General features: G+C 36.6%; 1 protein-coding gene across 1 annotated transcript in view; it reads left to right on the top strand.

Moving 5' to 3' along the window:
• Positions 1 to 25,570, top strand: part of PCLO (piccolo presynaptic cytomatrix protein) — a 348,414-nt gene that overhangs the window by 186,769 nt on the left and 136,075 nt on the right. Inside the window, exons 7-9 of the mRNA XM_064656444.1 lie at positions 4,430 to 6,638; positions 11,847 to 11,995; positions 19,546 to 19,627. Coding sequence (XP_064512514.1) covers positions 4,430 to 6,638; positions 11,847 to 11,995; positions 19,546 to 19,627 — 2,440 coding nt within the window. The remainder of the gene's footprint in view (positions 1 to 4,429; positions 6,639 to 11,846; positions 11,996 to 19,545; positions 19,628 to 25,570) is intronic.

Here is a 25,570-nt window from a genome sequence, read left to right as displayed (position 1 = left end):
TATGTGTTTGTCTCTCAAACTGATGCTAGTTGTGAGTTTTCCAAGCAAGTTTATTGACTGCATGGTCCTTGTTTGAAGACAAAAAATATTATTTTCATTTTTTTTTTGGTAACAGAAAAACCAGGGTACAGCAAACTTCCTACTGACATTTCAAGTGTGTTGCAAATCAACATCAATTTTTTCAGAAAACCTAGGCCTGCAGAGAGTGAGTTTTTGTTCCTTTACGGTGTAGAACAGGATTTCCACCATGCTGTTGAGTGTTCAAGGGATTGTGGCAGAGGAGTAGTCTCAGCTCTGACTCACTTTACCTTTGCTTTTCACGGCATCACAGACTGTAAGTCTGACATCACCCTGTAGACTACATTGTCTAGTGGTGGCAAACTAATAAGGATGCTGTCATCACAATTGTAATTGATTTTGTGCATATGCATACATGTATGCATATTGTATACATCATTTGCAGGATTTTTTCCTACTCATACAAAAAAAATTATATATAAATACAGGTCTATTTTGTCAGCTCTAAAGAGGACAGGAGAATAACTTGAAGTTTGCTTGTGTCATGATCACAGAAAATGTTAAAAGAACAATGAATAATGAGGGTTATACTTTTACTACTAAAAATCAAATGTGCAAGTATGTAAGATTTGTATACTCAAGTGTGAAACCTCAGTTCTCTGAGCAAATGAAGTTAATATCCAACCATGGCTGTGTGAATGGAGAGTGGGGAGAATGCAAGAACAGCAGCATACCATAATCAAAAATTCATTTGAGGAGAGGACAAGAAAGATGGAGTAACTAGAACAAAAAACACTATTTACAGGTAGAAATTCATCACAGATATCCTGAGCCATTCAGTCCTCCAAAATAAACCATCTCTTTAGAACATGAAGCAGAAAATAGGAGTATTTCCTAGTACTTGACTGATTCTTGTAGTGGGTTCGAGTCTTTCTGACCTTGTCCACAATTACAGCAAATTGGAAAAGACAAAAATAGGTAGAAAAAGGTATTTTTACAAAGATTCACAAGGAATAGGATGGTCATCTCAAAGGAGTTATTCCAAAGTCACCACACACTTTAAGAGGGTTCACAAGCCTTTGTCTGGATGACCTCTATAAATTAAAATGCAGAAGATAGCGCACATCAAGACTAATTTGTATTGGGAAGGCAGAAAAGGGAGGTTTTGCATGCAACCTTCAGCTCAGTGTTTTGATTTCCTCACTGTGATGTTATCTTTTTGTTGAACTGCAAAAGTGAGGACTCTTTCTCCTGTCTTTGTTTCAAAACATTGTTAAGCTTAAAAAATGGGGGGAGGGGGAGATTGTTTGTTCCTTGATTCTTTAATTTGTAATATTGGGGAGAACATCTCTATAGCTTTATCTCAATCACAAGCTTTGGACTTATTTTAACAAGGTCAGATTTCCCTCAAAGCAGATCTGATTATCATTAAGTCCATCCTGAAGGGGTATCCCAGACTTGTGTGAAATTATACAAGGATCAACAATAAGATAATAACGTTTATATGGATGCTATGGTGAAACAAGAAACAGAATAATTTAATTCTAGTTCTTGAGATTCACAGTCAACATTTAGAGTGATGATTTGCTAAACACAGATTGATTTTTAAAAATTAGTGAAGGTGGTCATAGATAGCTAGAGTAAACTGATTAGAATTAAGATGATGGAAAATGTGATAAAATATGGTAGAAAACTTCATGGCTTCTTCAATTAGAGAGCTTGCTGAGGTCACCTGTCTGACATCTAACCTAACCTTTAACCAGTGATTGTAAGGTGTGAGAATGCCTTCCTGTATTTGATAAGTTTCTGTGACTCCAGAGTAGTCTCATGAAGGTTTCTGCCCCATCTTTCCTTTGGGTACTCTGAATGTAAAATGAGTATAGCTTTATAAATGTGTTATGAGGACCAAAAATACAGGGATAGGACTAGACAGTACAACTATTCCCTTCCACTCCCAAAAATTTGATAAAGAGATTAGAATTTGGCGAAGATCAGCCCTATCTTGTCTTTTTCTTTTCCCTGTTATTTAACAAATTAAAAAGAAGTGCAAAAACTAATAACAGCTACTTTAAAGTTGTCCATCAAAATACTACAGGTACTACTTCCCTTCAATCTACTATCACAGTTCCCAGGTAGCATGCTAACATAAGTGATGATGAAAATATCCAGGAAGAAGAAAAAGCCACACATTTTATTACAGTACTAAAACAAATTTATTTTTTCTTGTCCCAATATAAATACCAAGTAAAAGTAATTAAGACTTGCCTTTTGTGAGAATAGCAACTGAGAACTACAGGTTATCAATACTTTTTCAAGAGCAAGTGGTAAATCTTCCTGTAATGTTTATTAGTCTAGGATTCTTTAGATATAGACAGAGATATAAAAACAAGATATGGGGTTTTTTTTATAAAATGCTTAGTAGTCTGACACTGGGCTTTATTAATCAACAGCTTGACTATCATCTGAAAATATTAATTACATAAATTTTTATAGAGCTTTTAATGATTTTGTTATTAATAGCACTTCCCAATACCAGTGACCATCTGTGACTGCTCGACCATCTGCGATTGCTATTTCAGTTCAGGAGGGGGAAATAGCGGTGTTATTACACTGATTTTACAATATAAATTATTAGCCAACTAGACCTACTGTAGATGATTAATTTGTCTTTGCTTATAAGTACACAGTGAGCAAGAGAAAATTAGTTCCTTTGATTTGTTGGCACAACGTGGGTTTGGGAAAAGGCCATGGGAAGCTGAAAAGATTAAATTGCTTTTATTGCAATCTGAAACATGAAAAAGTTGATGGAATTTAGATGAAGAAAATGAAAGAGATGAAATGGCACTTGAAAAGGTAGCAAATGTTTCTTTAAAGTTCCATGGCAAATGATTTGCTGAGTATTGTAATTTGCTAAAGCTAGGTAACAGGAGCAGAAAAAAGGGATTATCAACACCTTTTTAAAAAACTTTTACAGTTTGTTGATGCCATATTAGAATAAATAGAGAAAATACTGATTTATAAACTCCTAATTAAAATTAATCTTGATGACTTCTTATCTGAGTGAATTAGCATTTATTTTAAAAGAAATTACATTTTTAATTAAAAACAGTTAATGCTTGCAGAAATGCTGCCCTTGCCTGCAAAGGCAGAAGAGTGAATTGGTTAATATTTTTTTTTATTCATCCCTTATTAAACTCAGATAAAATGCTTCCATATTTTGCTATCAACATGTCTGCGTTCTGTAATGGCTGAGCTGATTTTTTTTTTTTTTTGGTGCATATGTGTAGATCAATCCATTTTCCTTTACTGAGACAAAATTTCTAAGAAGCTATTAGTGAGATAGGATACAATTTCAAAATAATTCAGGTTCCACTTCTTAATCTGTCTACATTGTGTGGAACCTAAACTTATTTCAAAACTAAAAAGAAAACTTTACAAAACCACTAGTAATCCAGGGCACAAATTAAATTGCATCTAACCAGTTGCATTGCTTACTGTCCTAGTTGATGAAGAGACATTGGCACCTCAAAAAAATTACTCATGAGCTTAAGGCAGATATTTCTCCTAGATCAGGGAGAAGTCTGGACATATGGACAGAACTAAATTTCTGTAATTTTATATTGTTTAACTTTTTTAAAGTTTTAAACTAGCTTTCTAATTGGAACAAATTTCACTTACAAATGTCTTCAGTGAACTGAAGAAAGCTCATACCAGTTTTGTAAGCATAAGGATCTCCCCTGAAAATACATATATTTTGCATCAGAGGTGAGGCAAAAATTAAAAGATTATGTAACAACTGCTGTTGTACCAAATGTGTTGGCACCAGAAAGTCCCACTTTGCTGTCTGGATTTCAGTACAAGTTATAGCTGCTTTCTATATGCTCAGTGTCTGGCTCAGAGTTATCTATTTGACTGTACAGATTATACATAAATTTAGATATGAATGAGTATATATGTATATTTTTAATTATACAGACTTTTAAATTTTATATAAAAAGAAGTTGTATATGTATATGTATTCCAATCCCACACACACACATGCATTGAATATGTTTATGTATAAGTCTATGGAAATTAAAAAAAAAAGTAAACCAACAAAAACCAAAAACCTTAAATTACAATCAATTCAATTTCAAGAATATAAGGTAGATTTTTCAATTGTAGGCTGAACAAAGTCCTGATGAGTGTCACCCTTATTTTGCATTAGGTTGCTCATCTTCCTGACCTTTAGCAGCCTCACAGCAATTTTTCTTGCCATTTTCTGCTGCTTATTCACAGATACCTCAAACTTTCCTCTCTCTTAGGGAAAGTATGTGGTTAAGATATAAAGACATTCCATAAAAAAAATTTAAACAACTTGGGATTAATTGGCCTCCCAAATAGTGATTCAGTCTTGTTTCTTCTATTGCAGTCAAAAGGTCTTTCAAGCATAACTCCATCAGGCACTCAGAAGAAGGTGAAGAGGACTCTGCCCAACCCACCTCCAGAGGAAGCAACAGCAGGAACTCAGTCCCCATATACTTCTGTGGGATCAGTTTCACGGAGAAGGATTTGTAGGACCACCACTATGGCCAGAGCCAAAATTCTTCAGGATATAGACAGGGAATTGGATCTGGTCGAACGTGAATCAGCCAAGCTTAGGAAGAAGCAAGCAGAGCTAGATGAGGAGGAAAAAGAAATAGATGCCAAGCTGAGATACTTGGAAATGGGCATTAATAGGAGGAAAGAAGCCCTACTAAAAGAAAGAGAAAAGAGAGAGCGTGCCTATCTCCAAGGAGTAGCAGAAGAACGTGATTATATGTCAGACAGTGAAGTTAATAATACCAGGTCAACCAGAATAGAAACTCAGCATGGCTTGGAAAGACCACGTACTGCACCCCAGACAGAATTTAACCAGTTTATGCCACCACAAACCCAGCCAGAAACACAGTTTGCCCCTGCTACAAGCCCATATGCTCAATATCAGTATTCATCTCCTGCCCTGCCAACTCAAGCACCAACTCAGTTCACACAACAATCACATTACCAACAACAACAGCCTTTGTATCACCAGCAGGTTTCACCCTATCAGACCCAGACAGCTTTCCAAACAGGAGCTACTATGTCCTATACTCCACAGGCTCAACCTCCACCATCTCAACAGCCATCATACCAACTCTCATCCCAGATGATGGTGATACAGCCAAAGCAAAGACAGACCACATTATATTTGGAGCCTAAGATAACAACAAACTATGATGTAATTCGCAATCAGCCTCTCATGATAGCTCCAGTTTCAACTGACAGTAGTTATGCAGTTTCCCAGCTGGGCAGTAAATACTCTACCTTGGACTTAAGGATAGGACTAGATGAGAGAAACAGCATAGCAAGCAGCCCTATCTCAAGCATATCTGCAGATTCGTTCTATGCAGATATAGATCACCACCATACACCCCGAAATTATGTGCTGATCGATGATATAGGAGAACTTACTAAAGGAACAGGAGCACTCGGTTCCAGTTTTAGCCTCCATGAGAAAGATCTGACCAAAACAGATCGACTGCTTCGCACAACTGAAGCCAGGAGAGCACAAGAGGTGTCAGACTTCCTAGCACCACTGCACACTTCCTCTAGGTTACATTCCTATGTTAAAGCTGATGAAGACCCAATGGAGGACCCCTATGAGCTCAAACTTCTGAAACACCAGATAAAGCAAGAGTTCCGTAGAGGTGCAGAAAGTCTTGATCATCTGGCTGGCCTGTCACAGTATTACCACGGAGAGGGCAGCTACAGGCATTTTCCAAAATCTGAGAAATACAGCATAGGTAGGCTTACTCTTGAGAAGCAGGCTGCCAAGCAGCTCCCAGCAGCCCTCCTTTACCAGAAGCAGTCAAAACACAAGAAAGCTTTGATAGACCCCAAACTAACAAAGTTTTCACCTATCCAAGAAAGCAGAGACCTTGAGCCTGACTATTCAAGTTATATGACTTCTAGCACTTCAACACTTGGGGGAATTACTACTAGGGCAAGGCTTCTTCAGGATGATATTACTTATGGCCTTAGAAAAAACATCAGTGACCAACAGAAATACATGGGGCCACCACTGACGTCATCCATTGGAGCAGGCCTTGGGACTGCACTAGGTCCAACAATGAGATCCACACTACAAGATGAAGCAGACAAGTCTTATAGCAGTGGTAGTAGATCTAGGCCCTCATCTAGACCCTCTTCAGTGTATGGGCTCGATCTGTCATTGAAAAGGGATTCTTCCAGTTCTTCTTTAAGACTGAAAGCCCAAGAAGCTGAACCCTTAGATGTTTCCTTTAGCCATGCAGCACCTTCTGGAAGAACTAAACCCACCAGTCTACCTATTAGCCAAAGCAGGGGAAGGATCCCGATAGTAGCACAGAACTCAGAGGAGGAGAGCCCACTAAGTCCTGTTGGACAGCCAATGGGAATGGCAAGAGCAGCAGCTGGACCCTTGCCACCAATATCTGCAGATACCAGGGACCAGTTTGGATCGAGCCATTCATTACCTGAGGTCCAGCAGCATATGAGGGAGGAGTCACGGACTCGAGGCTATGATCGAGATATAGCCTTCATCATGGATGACTTCCAGCATGCCATGTCAGACAGTGAAGGTAATTTAGGCCTCAGACTGGTATCTTACTATCACAACCAAAATCCTCATTTCTATGCATGTGTCTAACTTTTGTTATACTTCAAAGACTTGTTCGTTTTCTGTTCCTTGGTGCATCTTCTGTGTATCTACATTTTTGGGGTTCGATTTGCTTTGTTTTATTTGATATTTTTTATTTTACCCTAACAGCAGTTTCTGGATGGTGTTAAGCTACTATAGCATGCTCACTATATTGTTGTTGATTTGCTTTCCTTTTGGTTTGCTTGTGCATTTTCCTTTTCACTTGTTTATGTCTGCTTTTCCAATGATACTACGTAGAACACTCCATGTACAATACAGACCCTACCATCAGTCTTTGTGTGGAACTTTCTCCAGTGACTGTGAATCATTGAACTTTTTTGCAGTAGTTTTTGTTGGGATTTGGAAATATTTCCCAAATCTCTAAAAAAAACTCTAGTGATTTAATTTGCATGAAGTTTCATAATAGAATTCAAGAACTGATAATTCCATCTCCTGATGCACCAATTTAGATCTGTGTTTATATAGAAATAGTCTGTTCATTAAGTACATATTATATGTTAGCACCATACAAAGCTTAACGTGATAGCAAAATAACATTCCACATATGGTTTGTTGAAAGCATCCTGTCATGTGGACTTCTGTGCATTCAGAATTGTGATTATGTAAGATAATTTGCCATTTGGATGGTTCAAGACAATCTCATCCTTCAATAAACTTGCATAAAGTATTTTACTTCTATTGATGGGTTATGCAGTGTAGCTGGTTTTATATGCACCCCGTACATATGTCTGCCAAATAAGCACAAGAGTTTATCTCATTTAGGTTCATGAAAGGAACATTTCTGATGTATTATAAATGGTGCAATTAAAAATGCTGCTTATGAATAAGTACAGCAGAATGTTAAAGCTGATGTTGAGTACTTAATAACTGCAAATTATGTATCAGTTTTGTTTGAGTCAGTTCAGGCTTAATATATTCTAAATTGTTTAAAAATCATAAAGACCGTTTGAAAGAAAATTAAATGAACATGTTCGAAATTGTATGCGCTCCCTTAACCTTTTCTTATGTGTATTTACTGCACAATAAAAGAGACTTTGCATGTGCTATATTGTCTGTAAATGGCAATGATTGTCTCAAAAGACACATTTGCATGATTATGAAGTAGAATGGTTTATTTTCCAGGTTTATACTAACCTCCATTCATTATTACATTATTGTTTTTTAACACATGCTGAATTTTTCATAAGCATTAGGAAATTTGATCTATTTGCCTTTCTCATACTACCTATTAAGGTCTTTGTTCTGTAAGTTTCTTTTCACATTTCTTACATATTTACAACCCCCTCATGAACTCTGTGTTTCAGGAGAGGCTCAGGATCATCAGCTTTTTTTGATTTTTATCAGAAGTTTAAGAGTTTTCATTGTCCTTAAATTCTTAGCACACAGAATCCTGTAATTAAATCTGAAACCAATTGAAAGGAACTCCCTAAGTTGCAACTATATCATTATTCCTAAATAAGTGATGCTATCATGTATCATCTCAACTTGTGACTTTTAAAGGTCATTCTAGAGTGACATTGTATGGAGGACTTTTCCTCCTGAAGACTAAGGAGAACCAAACTGAACCAAAAATCCAATTTGGTGCTATTCTAACTCATACAAACAGATCATAGGGAATTATATTTCTGCCCTACAGTGCAATAAATTTTGCATATATATATTTGTACAAGACATACATGTTACACTTCAGATAAAACATGTTTTCATTTTAAATTAGTCTCTGATTAGTTACACCCTCAGAAGTATTCTAACTCAATTCACATATTCTGTATTAATCTATGTTACTGATATGTCACTGAACACCAGGGCTTCCCCTTTTAGCAATCTTTTTCTAATTTTTATTAAGATTTCATCTTCACAAATAGTTTATTTCTTGATAAATGAAAACACTTTATGATATTTTTTCAAATATGCTGTCTAATAGCAAGTAACCTGTATTGAAAATAATTCATATAATTTGAATGTAAGACAAAAAGTGTTCCAAAGGAGCAATTACAGTTCTATAGAAAGTTATGGCCTTCTTTTTTCTGGACTGCACTTTTCTCTGTAGTGCCCTGTTGCCCTGACAATAGACAACTATTCTGGCATGTTTCATTAAGCCTTTTAACACAGTTTGCTTTGCTGCTTCTCTCTCTCTTTTTTTTTTTTTTTTTTTAACCAACTGCTGCATGGTGTTGATGAGATTTCATTAAAAGAAATCAATCTTAAGTACTGCCTTAGGAAAACTCTATGGCTTGATTTATCATCTTAGGAGACTTTTAAACATGAATTTAAGTCAAAGTATTACATTTAAATTGTTTTCCTTTTGTTCAAACTGAGAGACGTGCTTGAATTTCTGTTCATTTTTTATAAGTCGCATGCCAACAAAAAATACCAGAAGAGAACACAAACAGGACTTTGAGACTAAACCTTTTGTTTTTCACTAAGTACATACTGTAACAAATCTTAAAACCATGCTTCAGCACATAAGTAGTACTGACACTGGGATTCCAAACTTCAAACAGGTTAAAAAACACCTTTAATGTCGAAAGAGCACAACATCCAGAGCTTCCCATTGAAAATAAAGTGCATTTTTGAGCTTTTGAAATACCTGGTATTTTCTCAGGGTTCCCAATATCATGGGATAGGTCTCTATCAACCCCCCACCTGCCAGTTTCCACACACTACTAAGTATGTTGAAGATACTTATTTTCAAAAATACTGAAGGTAGTACTCAATTTTATGAATATAAATAGTCCTTGCTGGTCAGCTTTTATATCAGAAGACATAAAATGTGCCTTTTCTCACCTAAAGAATTTTTTTTTTCTACTATATGCTAATTTGGTAATTATATTATAGGGTATATAATAGGATTTAAAAGTTTAAAATTGAGATATGAAGACATCAAGACATCAACACAGACAATGCCTTGTAATTTTTCATCCGTGGGATTTAGATTGATCATTACTACTTCTCTAAACAAGTTCCTTGGACTCCACAGCCTGGAGTTCAATATCACCTGGTTAAACTGTTTGGAATTAACAGCATGGGACCTTATTGACTCCAGCAGGAGTTTTTTACAGGTGGAACCATCTGGCTGCATACTGTTAGTCTTAGAATAAAAGGATGACCCCTCTCAGGCTGTCAGTGATTCATCTTAGCTGTTCTCAGGTTTCCAGCTGTAACAAATCCCAGCTGAGCAAGCCAAAACCAATGATGTGTGCATGTATATGTGAGTGTGGCGTGTGTGTGTGTCCATATACACATACATAACTTTTTAAATTTCATATAAAATATAGACATTTACGGCAGTCTGATAAAAAAAGGTAGGCTGGTCTGAACTGTGGTATGGAATTCTACTTTTTTGAAAGAAGAAATCCAGCAAAAGTCATTTCAACTGGGGCAGGAGGAAAAAAAAATATCATTCTTTCATCTGCTGAGCTAATGACACAGATTGTTATAGTCAGCGTTGACATCTGGGGTCAGTAAAATGCATCAGGTTCTTCATGCAAGCTTCAGAAAGAAGTTCTGTCAGGATGAGTTATGAACCAGCCTGCTATGTGCAGGCACTAGTCAATTGGCATAAATGTGTAAAGCATAAAGGATTTGTATATTAGATCATAATGGTTTATTGAGAGCAGTTGTTCAATAACTAATCACTAGCCAGACAAGCATCAACCTTTAATAATGTTTATGGTAATTCCTATATGCTGATCTAAATAATATTTCACACCATTTTTTGTTAGGTTAAGTTTGTGCACAGTTGTGCAGGAAGAGACTGCATAATATCTGAAACAAGATTAAGAATTTTCTGAAGGCCTAATATAATACAGGGTGTTGTTTTTACCCATAAGAAATATCATTTTCCCAAAATCGTGCGTATATATTATTTCTCTTTTTTTGAGAGAAATTCAATAAAATAATAATATTTTTGTCCCATTAATTTTTTTCCCAATTATTTGTTAAACCAGCTAGATTATGTTTACTTTCACAACTAAATAGGAGAGATTATGCACACTACCATTTTTCTTTTTAAATTTTCTTCTGTGTCATGTCAACACACACACTTGTTACTATAGCAACTACTGACCTTATTTAAGATTTGCAATTTCTTGTGGTTTTACTAAAACAAATATTGTCTTTCTTTGATTTCCAAATTTGTCTTGCTTAATAAAGCATAAAATTCAAACTTACATTACATTCTAATTAACTGCACAATGCTTTGGTTTACACCGATGGGCAACAGAAATAAAAATCTATACATTGTATTGTGGAAATATTATTAAACGTGTAGGACATGATTCTGATCCAAATGGAGTGACACCTATGTCAGCTGACCCAATAGTCAGTAATATAAATATATACATTTGCAAAACTGACTTCAGTGAAATGGTGTTATTTAATCTCCAAAAGGGATTTTATACAGATTTAAAACTCTTGCAAATAGAAGCACATTAGACTTGTAGAATTATTGCAGAAAGAACATGCTCACTAACAATCCATACACAAAGGTTCATACTGCAAAATCAAGGGATGGAATTTAAAATGGGAACACTTGCAATATTTCTGCTTACAATTACAAGGAGTTGCATAGATTGCTTCCTATCTACTTTGATTTGGGTTGATACTGATTTCACAAAGAATTCATAATTTTCTTGTAAGTAGTTGTAGATTATTTCCAAAGTATTTTGAACCAATATTCAATTCAGAAACTTGGGAATTGGTGGAGTTTGGGTTTTGAGGGTTGGTTATTTTGGGATTTGTTTTGGGGTTTCTTAGGTTTGATTTTTTTTTTACTTAGTCTACTGCAAAGTAACTAATCTGACTAATTTTTTTTTTCAACAAACATTTTAGAGACGTGAAATCGGCAGTGTATTTCTGAGCTGCCTGAAGGAAGATTACTATAGCGCTCAGCAGCAGGTTTCTTCTGTATTTAATATCCATAGGCTTGACATAAACAGAATCTTCTCCCTTTGCTGTATCACAGCTAAATAATGCTCAAGTTCAATGTCTCAAGTCTCACCTGTAACTTTGCTTTAGCTGCATGGCCAATTAATAACCACTCTGCATGTTTGCTCTGCACAATGCACATTATTGCCCTTTGCCCAGCCCTGGATCAGAGCATTTGACCTGTCCTTGGTTTTCAAAGCCTACCATCTCCGTCGTGAAGAAACAGATTGGTTTGACAAGCCCAGAGAGTCTCGTTTGGAGAATGGACACATCCTCGACAGAAGGCTGCCAGAGAAGTTGGCCCACTCTCGACCACTAAGTCAACACCAAGACCAAGTAAGCTGTCAAGTAAGACATGCCTTTAGTTTTATAAATGACTGATAATTTGATCATACTGTCCAATACTGTAGGGACTTCAGGATTAATCAAATTCCAGTACATTCAGCTGAAATGCTGTTGAACCTGTATTCATCACCAATATTTGATGATGAAATTAGATTAAATTCCCTCTACAATTCAGTATTAATTTTGCAGGTTGTCTTTTGATTTTTGAAATACATCTGAAAGGAATTAATCTCCTAACTGGAAATATCTATACATTAAGTGTCCATATTAAAAGAAAAAAATAAAGCAATTAGTATCATTTCACCTTACCATTCAAATTCAAGTCCCTTCTTTTAGTAGTTGAAGGAAAAGACTTGCTTTATCCTGTAGATAATTTTTTCCACTTTCAGTTGGTGAATATAATTCCAGCAGTTCGTGATCAATTATTGAATAAGTCAGTAAGACTTTATCAATCTAATAATTAGAATATTCCATTTATTAGAGAAAGAAAAAGTCCATATTCTGCTTTTCAAGCTTGCTGACTTGGAAATCTAGTCACATTAGTGTACCATCCCATTTCATCTTTATATTAACAAAGTTTATGTATTTCAAGTATCCAAGGTCTTCAATTGTTTGTTACAATTTTTACTGATTCACTTAGATTATATTCTGATATATTCTTATATATTGATTTAGATCACATTTTTCCATGAGATGCAATGGATGCAATTGGTGCATTTCCTCGGGACAAGAGGAAACGGCCTCCAGTTGCACCAGAGGAGTTCTACATTAGATATTAGGAAAAAATTTCTTTGTGGAAAGGGTAGTCAAGCATTAGAACAGGCTGCCCAGGGGAATGGTGGAGTCACCATCCCTGAAAGTGTTCAAAAAACACGTGGATATGGCAGTTGAGGACATGGTTTAGTGGTGAACATGGTGGTGGTGGTGGTGGGTTGATGATTGGATTTGATCAACTTAGAGGTCTCTTTCAACCTCAACGATTCTATGATTCTAAGAGAAGATATTACATGGCCCCGTTGTGATACTTAATACCTTATATTTTGTTAGTTTGTTAGTTCCTCAGAAAACATACAAACAGGAGTATCTTACTGTCAGGCACCCTTCAAAACTTTTATACTGGTGAGCATTTTTACTGACATTTGACAGTCGAATGTAGGTTTTATGAAGCAAAGATGTAGATGTTATGAAGTAAGTTTTGATATACCTCACAGTACAAGCTGTCATTTATTTTTCCCTCTTTTCCTATCTCTAGTTTAGCTTATGTTGAGATGTACACAGCTCAGGTTGTACTGAGTCTACCCATTTCTTGTTGCGAAAAAGGGCTTTACAAGATATAATTCTTACAGGAATCTATTCAACTAGATCATGAATCAACTTTATTGCAAGATAAAGGATATTTTTGAGTCTTCACAGCTCTCAATATCACTGACAATAATTAAAAAACTGACTCTCTGAAAACTTACTTTAATCCTTATGAGAAACATTCATTATTCTAAGCATACATAATTGTATTTGACCACTAAAGTGTTCTGAGGTAAAACTGAAAATTTCCCTTTATCCAAAAGGGAGCCCTGTGATAAAGAGGTAGTCAATAAGATGTGAGGTTTTAGTCACAGAGGTCTGATCTTTGTTTTTTTCTCTCATATAAATAGCACTAAGACTGGTTGAAAAACTTTGATCAAAATTTTTCAAGAGGAAAGTTAAAGGGCCTAACAGTTCTTCTTTTCCTGAATGTTTCCAGGAGGAAAATATGAGGTTTTTTTCTCTTCCTGAAGCTGTTTTGGTGTCTTCATGGTTATATGAAAATAGAGATACTGCATTAAAATCTTGACAAAGACCACAGGTTTTGGTTTTGTAAAATATGGGATGTAAATTGGAGCATGAACATGTTCTAAATAATTTTGTGTGGTGCCATGTAAAGCCTCTGCAGAAGAGAAGTGATGTGTAAGGAGAAGCTTTACAAGAATTCCTTCTTCATCTATTTCCATCTGAGTTAGCTACCAGTCACTCACTGGTACAAAAAAGTATCAATAGGTGATAAGAGTGAAATGCCAGTGCTCACCAACTCTACATCATTTACCTTATCAAAACTCTACTCAGAGCTTGTTTATCTGTGAACATTTGTTTGAGAAAACTTAAAAAAATTAAATATTTTCAGACACATCCAGAAATTAAATTGTTTCATGACAAGATAAAAAGGTCAGAGAACCCTTTCATTAGCTCCACATGGAAAGTAAAACATTTAGCAATAGAAGCAAGTCAGTATTAACATCTCTTTTTTTTTTTATTAGTTTTATATTTTAAAGTTACCAAGAGAAATAAACCATTTCAGGCCCATGAAAGTGGTGAGGCAAAGTAAACACTCCCTAAAAGCTTTTTCAGCCCTGTGTGTAACAAAACAGTTACTGAATTCATTGTACCTGCCTCCTGTATCTTCAACTCAACCCTGCACAGGGAGCTGTAGTGTCCGAGTATAATGTACTCTGGAGCTAAGAATGGCAAATCATTCTCCTTCCTGAACCATCTGAACAGGTTCACCTTCATCCAGAGCTTCCCTTGCTGCAGAAGATTTCCTGAAATCAGTTAGGAGGGCAGTTTCCTAGTTAGCATAGGAATTATGCCATTGCAACTCCTTTAATATCCCTTACTGGGCACAAACCAGCCACAGAAAGAAGAATTATAGCAGTAGTCTACTTGTAATGTATCGGTCCATGTTTACAAATACACTTATTGGCTGTAAATTTGCCATTTGTATGCTCTTCTTTTTTTTAAAAAAGAGAATATTTTACTGACTATTACAATATGTGTATTCCAGAAGATTTTTCTTTCACATATGTGAAACATCAATTTCCTTACTAGATGAAATCAGAACTGCTTGATTACATTCCACTGGGCTTGTACAAAATGGAAAGTAATAAATAAAGAACAAGCCTGTGCTTTTGAAGCAAGAATGCAGTGGAGCAACAACTCTGAACTTTCAGGTTTCCATAGATTCCTTATAACCTAGCAGATTAAGCTCATATACTCTATTATAAATATGAAAATATATTCGTTTCTATAGCAACTTCCATGGTGTTATATAGTATTCTTAAATCACATTAAATTGCAGTTCAGTTAAATATCTTGATAGCCGTTTCCCAATATATTGATTCTGAACTCCTTCCCTGAGGACAGTAAATGTGGTTAAACCTAATCAATACATAATGTATTGCAGATTTCCCACTGATCACTGTTGACCTCAACAGTTTGCTTAGTCACTGCCAGTTGACCAGACCTTCTTTAAATCTCCAGACATGTTTTTTTTTTTTATTTTCTGTGAAAATTATTTGTAAATCCTGAGCTAAACTGGCTGTTACAAACAGTTTGGGAAGGAGCAGTAGGAGGAGGTGCCAGGGCAGTAAAGCTTCATGACAAAGGCATGGACAATGAGAGCACATTAGCAGGCCATAAGTAGTTTCTTTTTGAGGGGTTTTAAATACTTCCAGTCATCATAAGTGGGTCTTTTTAAGCTCTAAATTAATAACAAAATCTAAAACTCATCATAATATCAGTGTATTGTTATCAGTTCATTTTGGCAACCATTTTCTAGTCACAAAAAGAAGGCAAGGACTCTGGACATTAAACCTTTTGAATGCCATCCCCTATTTTTAAAGGCTGTAAAAAGCATAATACCATTCTCTTGAAATTTAATTCATGCCTTTTTAGGGTCACTTGGATATTTAGAAATTTTGAAAAAATAGGCCATAAGGTGAACAGTAGGGTTAAAATGAGAAAATACCATTTATGACAGAGATACAGAAGGCAGCCTGCAAACTTTGGTTCCACATTTTTTAAGGCCATCCTGCTTAGTTTTGATTGTTTTCTGTCTAGTAAGGAGATTTTATTTTAAATTGCAGTAAACTGTTTTCTATTAGAGGGTTGAGGTTGGAGGCATTTTGTGATTCAGATTCTCTGGAAATACGATGAGAAACGTCATATTGGACATTTCCAAATTTAGAGTAATTGTTAAAATATTTAATCTAATGAGTGAATTGTTAGCCACCCCCTCACTGTAATTCAAGATGGAATTTAGCAAGCAGTGCCTCATTTCTTAGTCACCCAGAAATGTTGTTCTCACTGCATGCCAGAATGACTTCTAGATCAAAAGTCGGAGTGCTGTACTCACCTAATTGCAGAAACAAATGGAGCTGTTTGCAATGTAATAATGAGCAGGAACAGTGTATTTGTTAAGTTTTTCTTCAGTTCGTCTTTTGCAACTTATCTCCATCAGCAGCAGAGAGAACTTTCCACCTCGTGGATTTCTAGAGAACTTGACATTTGTGCTCTGTGCAGAGGGAATGCAAGGATTCAAAGGGGCAGGATTACCACAGCTGTGGAAATTCTTGGTGCCAGCTTTTACAGGCCTTGTGTGCTCATGCAAGTACCTGTGGTATTCAGAAATTAGGATAGATACTAACCCACCACCTTGAGCATCCGTCATCCTGTTCCTGGATACCTAACTCAGGTAAAGTTTCCCTCAAACATGGCATTTCCTAGAGGACTACAGCCAAGTGTAGCTGTTGAGGTTCACCTTGTCAGTCCCTGTCTAACACTGGTGGAAGGGGAGGTGCAGCACCATTTAAAACCAGGAATTACCATGGCTTTAATGACCTGATCCAAACACCAGTTAATACATTATAGATGTGGCTATGGACTTCACCTGGAATACTAAAACGCACTTCATGCATTTTATTTCTTGAACTTAAATACAGCACTAGAGAATTTTTTTCTTCTGGATTGTCCTCTTTACCTTATAAAATTCCCCTATATATGAGGCTTCCATAGAGATTCTTTATCAGACAAAACATTGAAAGACAACAAAGGGAAAATATAGTGTGTATTTAATCGGATCCTCCGTAGCAGTCTTAGAAAACCTCAGCGCATTTATTTGCCGTTCATTCCACTGACTAATAACATAAAACCCATGACCAGAGCTTACATTCCTTGAGGAAGAGGATGACATTGCTGGGGCTGAACTGCAAGTCGAGTGTACTGAGTGCTCCCAAACAAGTGAGGAAGGATCTTCATGACAGGGACAGATGGCAGAAATCTCTGGACTTTGTAGCAAATAAGTGGGATCAAATCATCTTTTGCCCTGTGACCTAGATCTGGGCTTGGGGACTTACACGTCCTCTGTTCCTGCAGCAGGGCAGTGGAAGGAAGGCTCCTCTGCATCATAGTTTGTATTTGTGGGATCTCTCTGTATCTTCACTGGGGAAACTGAGAGAAGAGTCAGCTAGAAAGGCCTCCTGGCACATATATTCAGATGAGGGGAAATCAACATCAGTGAAGTTAGAAGATGTGGACAACTGGAAACACGAAAGGATTTGTGTGCTAGAGGTTTTCAAATATTCAATAGATTTCAGATAAATATGGACATTAGTGTTTAAAGCAAAAGCATCAAGAACAGTGTAACTGTTCTTTGCATTATCTATTTACAGCAAATACTGTTTTTTTGTATTTATTCTGCCACTTTCAGACACGTATAGGTCTGAAAGTAAATGCCTAACAACACATTCAATTTAAGTCCCACCAATGATAAAAAATAATATGCTACCCTGAATGCTAATAAACTTCAATGCTTTTATTCAGAGCTATATGAATCACCAAGATTTATTTTCTCATAAAATTCTGGAAGTGAAAGTAATGAGGAAGTAATAGGCTAAAGAAGGAGGCAGTATATATTTTCTGACATATTTGTCAGCAGTCATGTACTATATGGCATTGAATATTCTTGGATTATTATTTATTAAAAAAAATGTTGATATAGAAAGATAAGATAGCAGTATTAGAATAATATGAATTGAAGTTTAAGAGCTGCAGTGTTCCTCAGTTAGATTGAATTGCTCCCAGCAAAATGGATCTCAACTAAAGATCTCTTCAAATGTGTTCATACACTTCTTGTGAACTGTAATATTTGTATTTTTTTATTTAATTCCAAAGAAAATGAGATACATTTTTTTCAGATTTTTTACAGTTTAATGCAAGCTACACATGACAAATATGTTACTTTTACTGTTATATTACACCTGCTGAATATATGATAATGTCATTAAAAACATTACATTCTCCCTATCCATTTATAGGCGTGGAAACCTCATGGCACTTTATATGCTTCTGGTAGTGTTAGACTATGTCCTGGCAAAATTCCATGATAAATTCAAATGTCTGCCTGATGTCATGCTCTGATTTAGTCTGGAGTACTTGTCCACTACCAGATCCATGATCTCCTTTATGTCTGACATAAATTAATTATAGTCAATACTACTCTCAGTGTGTTATGGGAGGATTTCTAAATACAACATCATTCACTGGATGGGAAACTGAATTACAACAATAGATATATAAACTCCTCTGCTCACTGTGGGGTTGAGCTAAGCAAGTCCCTTGACTTCTCTGTTTCCCCTCCCCATTATTTATGTGTGCTATCCATTAACTTCATAAACTCTCCAGGGCAGAAACTAGGTTTGAAGCGCTTAGTTCAGGAGGAGCTTAATCCCTTTAAATGCTACTTAAATATAAATAATAGTAATAAACTCTTGGCAGGAGGCTGCTGGTACACTCAGGCTGCTGCATTGCCATACTGAATAATATTGTCCCTTTGGCTCCTTGAGTCTGCCTCCCCAAGGTCCCATCCTGGAGCAGTCACAGTTGTGCTCCCTCCTCTTTGTCTGGATGCAGCACCCAGACATGGAACCGATGTGTCAGAGGCAGAGAGGTGATGGGTTCAACTTGGCTACCAAGAGACCAAAACTGTGGGCAAAAAGGATGCATGACAGCTGTGAGGTGTATGTTGCAACCAGCACTCCTTCTGCAGGGTCATTTTGATATGGGCTCAGCGTGGTCATCCTTGGCAGGTGGGTCAGCATGGCCCCTCCCATGCCCAAACCATGGAGCAGGTGGGATTGTCCCAACAGGAAATCTGGCTCTTTAGAGTCTATTATAGAGGTGTATTGCTTTCAGCTTTGTCACACTCTAGGATCAGCCCAGGTAATGTTGTCCTACAAGTTTTAGTTTGGGTCTTTCAAAAGGCTTTTGGAATTTAAGTCAAGAGGTACATTGGAATATGTGGTTTTGCTGAAACTAAAGCAGTAACTCGTGGCTGGTTACACATTCAACCAACATTTGTTTAGATGTCTATGAATAGAATTTTATAAAAAATACAGCAATTATGTTTAATTTCATTCTTCTCTTAAACATTGCTTGAATAAGGGATCAATGTTAAAAGAAACTACAGAAGACAGTGTCCACCTTCTAGTCATTGGGAAAAATCAGAACCAGAACCATATTTGAAATTCATCTGGAGTTATGGAAGCAAATATTCATTCCCCTGTAGAAGGATTTTGCAGTCTGAAAAATGTCTTGAAACTTGCGGGCATTTTTGAATTGTGAAGTTATGATATTTTTCTGGATGAAATATGTTTGTTTGCTTGTTCCTGTTTCAACTGTCTGAAATTATTGATACAATTGTTGTTGGTTTATCTTTTCATGACATGCCTATTTGTGTTCCTCAGATAAATGGGAAGCCCCTGCAGTACATTTTCCCTCATACAAGGCTCAAACTACTGAGAGACCCAAAGGATCACACAGTTTCAGGTAAAAAAACAACCCTCTATCAGATATGATAATTAATTTGATTAGCATGAATTATACAAAAGATTTGCAGTATTAAAAATAGTTCCTGTGTCTATGCAGCAGGAAATTCAGTGGTCATTTTAAATCGTGCTCATTGGTTATAACAGAAAGCAACGGAGCATAAAAAGGGTCACAACATCTGTTCAAGATATATAAGCTATACAGACGTTCAAAACAGAGGGAAAAATCTGTTGTGTTATCCATATAAGCAGTCTGTTTTGCTGTTGCTTTTTATATAACTCTATATTCTCTGCATGAGTTTTTATAAAATAGGCTTGTGTAGGTGTTCAACATGTACAGAACTGAGAATTTTATTCTTTCTGTTCTGGAACTGTACCCCCCTACACAGGGGGTTAGCAGAACAATCAGATCCCATTTTCCTGTGGTATCTTCACATGGAGACATTTATCACAGAATTTCAGGTTTATTCTTTTTTCCCCTAACACTGACACAAATGTTCGCGTAAGTAAGACTCTGCTTGCAAAGGAGATATTGGCAAAGGTGACATTCATTCACCTCCCAGGTTGAGAGGAGGAACACAATGAGATGTTTTCATGTATGAAACTGTAAAAGGTTGCTCGTTACAAGACCTAGGACAGGTAAGGTCTGTCTGAGCCTTTTGGAATTGCACTCTTTCTGACATCTAGTACTGATAAGGAACTCAAAGTTTTTTTAATGCGCTGTGTGTCTTCTTTCAGAGGTGGATGGTTTAAGGGATTTTGTTGTGAAACCATTAGACTTTCTTTTAACTTCCTTAAAAAATTCTAATAGTGTGTGTCAAACTCTGTTTCTGCACAGAAGTAATTACTGACTGCCGGCTCTGGTGTTCCCTCGAGCATTAAGTAGAAAGTGGCATGAACTTACTTGAATTGCTAAATATTGTTTTCACAGGATTTCTGGCAGCAAAATCGTGATAATTCCCATCCTCAGTATCCACCTCATATTTAGGGTGTTAAATGAATGTTCTGTATGTATTATGAGGTATTTTCTTGTTAGTCAGCGTAACACTCACTGATGATTTCAGGATTCAGAAAGACCCCTCCACCCACACAGCACAGTCTGAAAGGAGCCCTTGGCACTGCTGTGTGTCAGCCTGAGCTGCTCTGGGCCCTCAGAGACCGCAGGAACTCCTCAACATCCTCGTGGGGATCTTTGCCCTGCAGGGTGATGAGTAATGCTGTGATACAAACTGCTCTCTTACAATAGCAAGTGAAATTACAACCACACAACTGTAAAGCTCGTGATTTAGTGATGCTGAAGCCTGCTCTCCTATGCAAAGTTATTTACCCTCATGTAATTTTAAATGCCTATTCCAAATTCTCGACTAGTTCTCATGCTGTTAACCACAGCAACATACTGTGCATCAGGCTAAACCAAGGTATGGATATTGTCTTCCCATTTACCAATGCCCTACATGCCATGAGGTCATACAGGATCAAAAATTTACTCAGGATCCTGATAAGGTTACATAGCCCACACTGGGATTGCTCACTGCTATAGCTGTACAATATTGTACTTAAATTCTAATTGGAGTAAGCAAGTTCGACTCTGTGCCTACAAGTATGACTGCAGTCATACTTTTGTGTTTTAGTCCAGATACATGCTTGGAGACCTGCACAGGCATATTTCTGTATGATGTACATATAAATTTAAAAGGCTTAAGTGCAAATTGTACAGAAAAGAGCCAAAGGTGGAATAGGGTGCCAATGGGGAGGACCTGAAACAGAAGAAATTAGTTGTAGTTTTCACTCCTTTGAAGTAGCGTAACTCCTTGACTATATACCTTCCTTCTTCTCCCTCTCTCATGTCTGAAGGATTAAAGTACACAGAAACTCTCTTCAAATGTGCAGTGCTTTATGCTTGGTCTTCAACTTTCTAAATGACCTCTCCCAGAGATACATGGATTTTAAAAATATTAATTTTGATTAAACGTTATATGCAAACTATTAGCAAATGTCTTTGTTTATTAACCAGGCAATGACTGTTAATCAGAGGAAGACCTAGAGTTCTCTTATGCAGCAAAAGTTACTTAAAATACTGATAAATTAAACAACATATAATTTTATATCACCACAGCTATGTCACTACAGCAGTACTGGATATTCATCTAGATGCCATATTTGTTTTGCTGGCTAGTTTCTTTCTATTTCTTTGTTTCTTTTTGTTTCTTCCTTTTGTGTCTTTCTGCTCTCCTCTTCTCCCTCCCCTTCTCTTCCTTATTGAAAGTACCAAAATGTTGAGTCGTTTTGTTTGCTATACTTGCTACTTAAACACAGGAAGAGAGTATATTAAAAAACAAAACAACCCTCAGTAAAGCTCACATGGGGAGTCAGATCTCTCCAAGAGAACAGCCAGTTGACCAGGTGGCAGTGGGAGTCTCTGTTGCATCCATCCTTTCAGCAGCATCTTCAGCTGAATTGTTCTGTTGCTGGATACTTATCAGCCAGCTGGCCTGTGGTCCTGGGTGACCACAACAGCGTATCCACTGTCTCTGATTACCTCACAGTATGTACAAAACAGCCTCTATCTTAGCTATGCACAAAAGCCTGTCCTATGTGATCATTTGTGCACAGGCAGGAACATTTTCTATAGATGTTTTAAATTATCTACGTGCAGTTTAGTCAGTTCAGCAGCAGGACATGCCTGGAGAGATGCTGAAACACAGGTTGTCCTCTTAGGGAATTAATCAACACATCTTCAGTATACAATTAGTGTATCTTAACTGGAGTGTGCATAGCAGAAGCTACATAGGGAAATGTCCCAAACTGTCCACAATTCCCACTTGGAGAGTTCCTGTAACTGTTGACCAGCTGCTTTGCTGGGAAACTGGCCAGTGCTTCAGCCCATCATCTCGTCTCATCTCACTGGAATTCCTGGGCCAACCGGTGCATTAATGATTCAGTGTGCTGGGTCAGCCCAGATAACCAGTTAAACCACGGCCATAACAGTAGGACAAGCTGGAATTTCATCCTAATATCACCATGTAATTTGAATTCCACAGGTCTCATCGCTATCTTACCATAGTGCCAGTTATTATCCAGAAATTGTTACTTTATGGGTATCAGTACTAAGAGTAGTCCCAAATATTTTAAAATTAAGGCTGCATCACTACATATTATGTACACACACATTGGGTTTATTTGCTCTCTTGATTAATAAAAACTGGCTCTGAGGTACAGATGCCTTTGATGCCTCTTACATAATCTGACATAATTTTGCACACAAAAGCATATACTGCAAATTTTGGCATATGAATGAGGTGTTTAAGGAATGAGGAACTGAGCCAAAATTCTAATTGCAAGAGAATAGTAGCTCTGAATGAAAAATAAATGTATACTTGCTCAAGGGCCTCTCTCTTGAAGGTTATTGTTTCTTTATCATATGCCATCATCTAGAACTCACAACTCTTCAAGGTATGCAGTGTCCCCTCCTCAGGCTGACAAGTGTGAGCTAATTGCCAGGGATTTTCTCTGCAAAGTTTGACTAATAATTTGCAATTAAAAAAAAAAAAAAAAGAGTTGACATCATGGTTATGCTGAGTTGCCAAAGCAATGACAGCAGCGATCAGTGAATGATAATATAGCAGTGTTTTACGCTCCAGAAACTCATTGTTTGTTTTCACTGAGAGTCCCTTGTTCCTGTTGCATCCTTTAGCAAAGCAGCAGAAGCGCTGTTTTATACTGCCAGAATTTTCCCTTCTGTTTTTTAACGTGCCATGCGTCATTATGTTTGAAAAAGTGAATTAAGGACATGGCTACTGAAGGTAATGAAAGCACTGGTACTACCTTTGGAAATGTTGCAAAGATAACTTACGTTGTGTTATTCCTGATCAGAAAGCTGTTTAGGCACACTCAGGGTGACATATTTCAATATGTCTTTAGGTACGAGTGCACTCAGTCAAAGGACATTTTTGCTGCTTTACCTCACTTTGTCTGAGTCACCAGCAATTCTTCCTTTTTGAAAGTAGGGATATTCTGTGTTTCCAGGGAGAAAAACGTACCTTTGTGCAGCCAGACTGTCCATGTGGTGGAATATCCTCTTCAATTCTGACACCAAAAAAAAAAAAAAAAGGGCAAAGAAACGATTCAGAAAAAATCTGTGAACTTTATAGTGGAGTAAAGAAGAGTCCCTAATCTCCACTTCAGCAGTGATGTCAGTGACATTCTAAGAGGATGACAGGGTAGCTGTAACACTACATGTATCAGACATGTCTTATTCTCTCCATAAGGATTACTGATTCCTGCAAACAACACTACACTTCTGCAGTATGCCAGCTCATGGGGTGCTTATCCTGAGAGAAAGAGAATTCAAAGGGTTTTCCTATATCAAGACTTCACTGCTGCAGTTAGTTTCTAAATGAACAACCCTATATATCTAGGTTTCTTTCTCCTGCCAGTTAAGCAGTCAGTTCTTACAGCAAAATAATTAAGTGAAATGAAGGTATGATTACTAATCAATTAAAAACACATTAATTATAGTCACAGTCTGTGTTGAATGTGATATAGTAGTCAAAGATAGAGAGTGAGAACTGTAACCCACCTCTTGTCCTCATACTCTTAGAGGATTACTTATCCTATTTCTTTCATTTCATGTTGTGAAGAACTGAGATAACACTTTACATAAAAGAGCAATACCCTCCTCTAACATTCTCTTGTCACTGGGGAAGGATTTAATCCCTAATTAGTGGCCATCATTCCCTCAAACACTTGCTCCTTATCAGAGACATGGCACAGAAGGTAAAACCCGTAAACAGAAAGGGACTGAGCAAAGAACTCAGTACCATTAAACTTTTCTTAATTAAAAAAAAAAAAAAAATTAAACCACAAACAATTTTTTCTGTTTGTTAGAAATATTTTGTTGAGATACAGACCATATATTACGTGTTTCTTCAGGTCACCAATGCAAAAAAAAAATGTTCCTTGTGGATTGGTAGGGTTCTCTGAGGTTCTGATTGTCTCATAACATCATTGCACCAGCTAATTGAGGTGCAGTATTTGTCAAGTGAAGTCTCTGTTCTTCAATTTCTATGTTTCTGATTTTTTTTTCACTTTAGCATCATTTACAGGTAATATGCACTCAATGCCTGCATGCTTATTTGCTGGTTTAGTTCAGTAAAAAGAAATTGGGGGAGGGAGGCTGTCAGCAAGATTTTCTATGTAAAATCTACAGTTAGCCAGAAAGTGTTCTCATTCTTGAAGAAATCTGTTCATCGAGAAAGGGAGTGAAGCTGGCATTAGACAGTCAAGGCTGATGAAGCCAAAGCTGTTCAAGATAGACACCCCCAAATGACGTGAAATTACTCCCAACACACAAAATAAGAAATCAGCCCCCACTTGGTCACTTCAATCCACTTTTTTCTAAGAGATACAATTTAAGAAGGCAAAAGTGTAAGATATAGCAAAGGGCTAATCTGCATGTTAGATTAGAAATTGTATTTTTGTTTTCTGTGAAAATGTTTTAATTTTGCTGCTCGATGATGCCTTGGACAGTGGTAGTCATTAGCTTGAGAATATAATAAGTAAAATATATATTTTATACATTAAAAGACTAAAAATTTCTCTAATTTGACAGTTGCTTCTAGAGGGTAGAAAAAAAGTTATCATACCATTCTCTTGGAAGAGAATTGAGGACTAAAGTGTTTAAAGGAAAAAGCTATGCAGGTAAATAAATTACCTTTGTCCCTGAAATAAAAAACCTGCATTTGAAAGAATTAATGTCAACAAACAGCAAGCTGACTAGCAAATTATTATGCACTTAATTCATATGCTGTGTTTTCAATTTTTTACTAATCAAATTACAGTAAGAAATATTAATTTTGTGTGAGACATCAAATGAGTACATCACAAATAAGATGTGACATAAGAAATCTTATGACATTTATGCCTACTCTTCAAAAAAACAAAA

Source organism: Pseudopipra pipra, chromosome 5 (genome assembly GCF_036250125.1).
Source record: "Pseudopipra pipra isolate bDixPip1 chromosome 5, bDixPip1.hap1, whole genome shotgun sequence".
Classification (NCBI taxonomy): Eukaryota; Metazoa; Chordata; class Aves; order Passeriformes; family Pipridae; genus Pseudopipra; species Pseudopipra pipra.
This window is presented reverse-complemented; position numbering and strand designations above follow the sequence as displayed.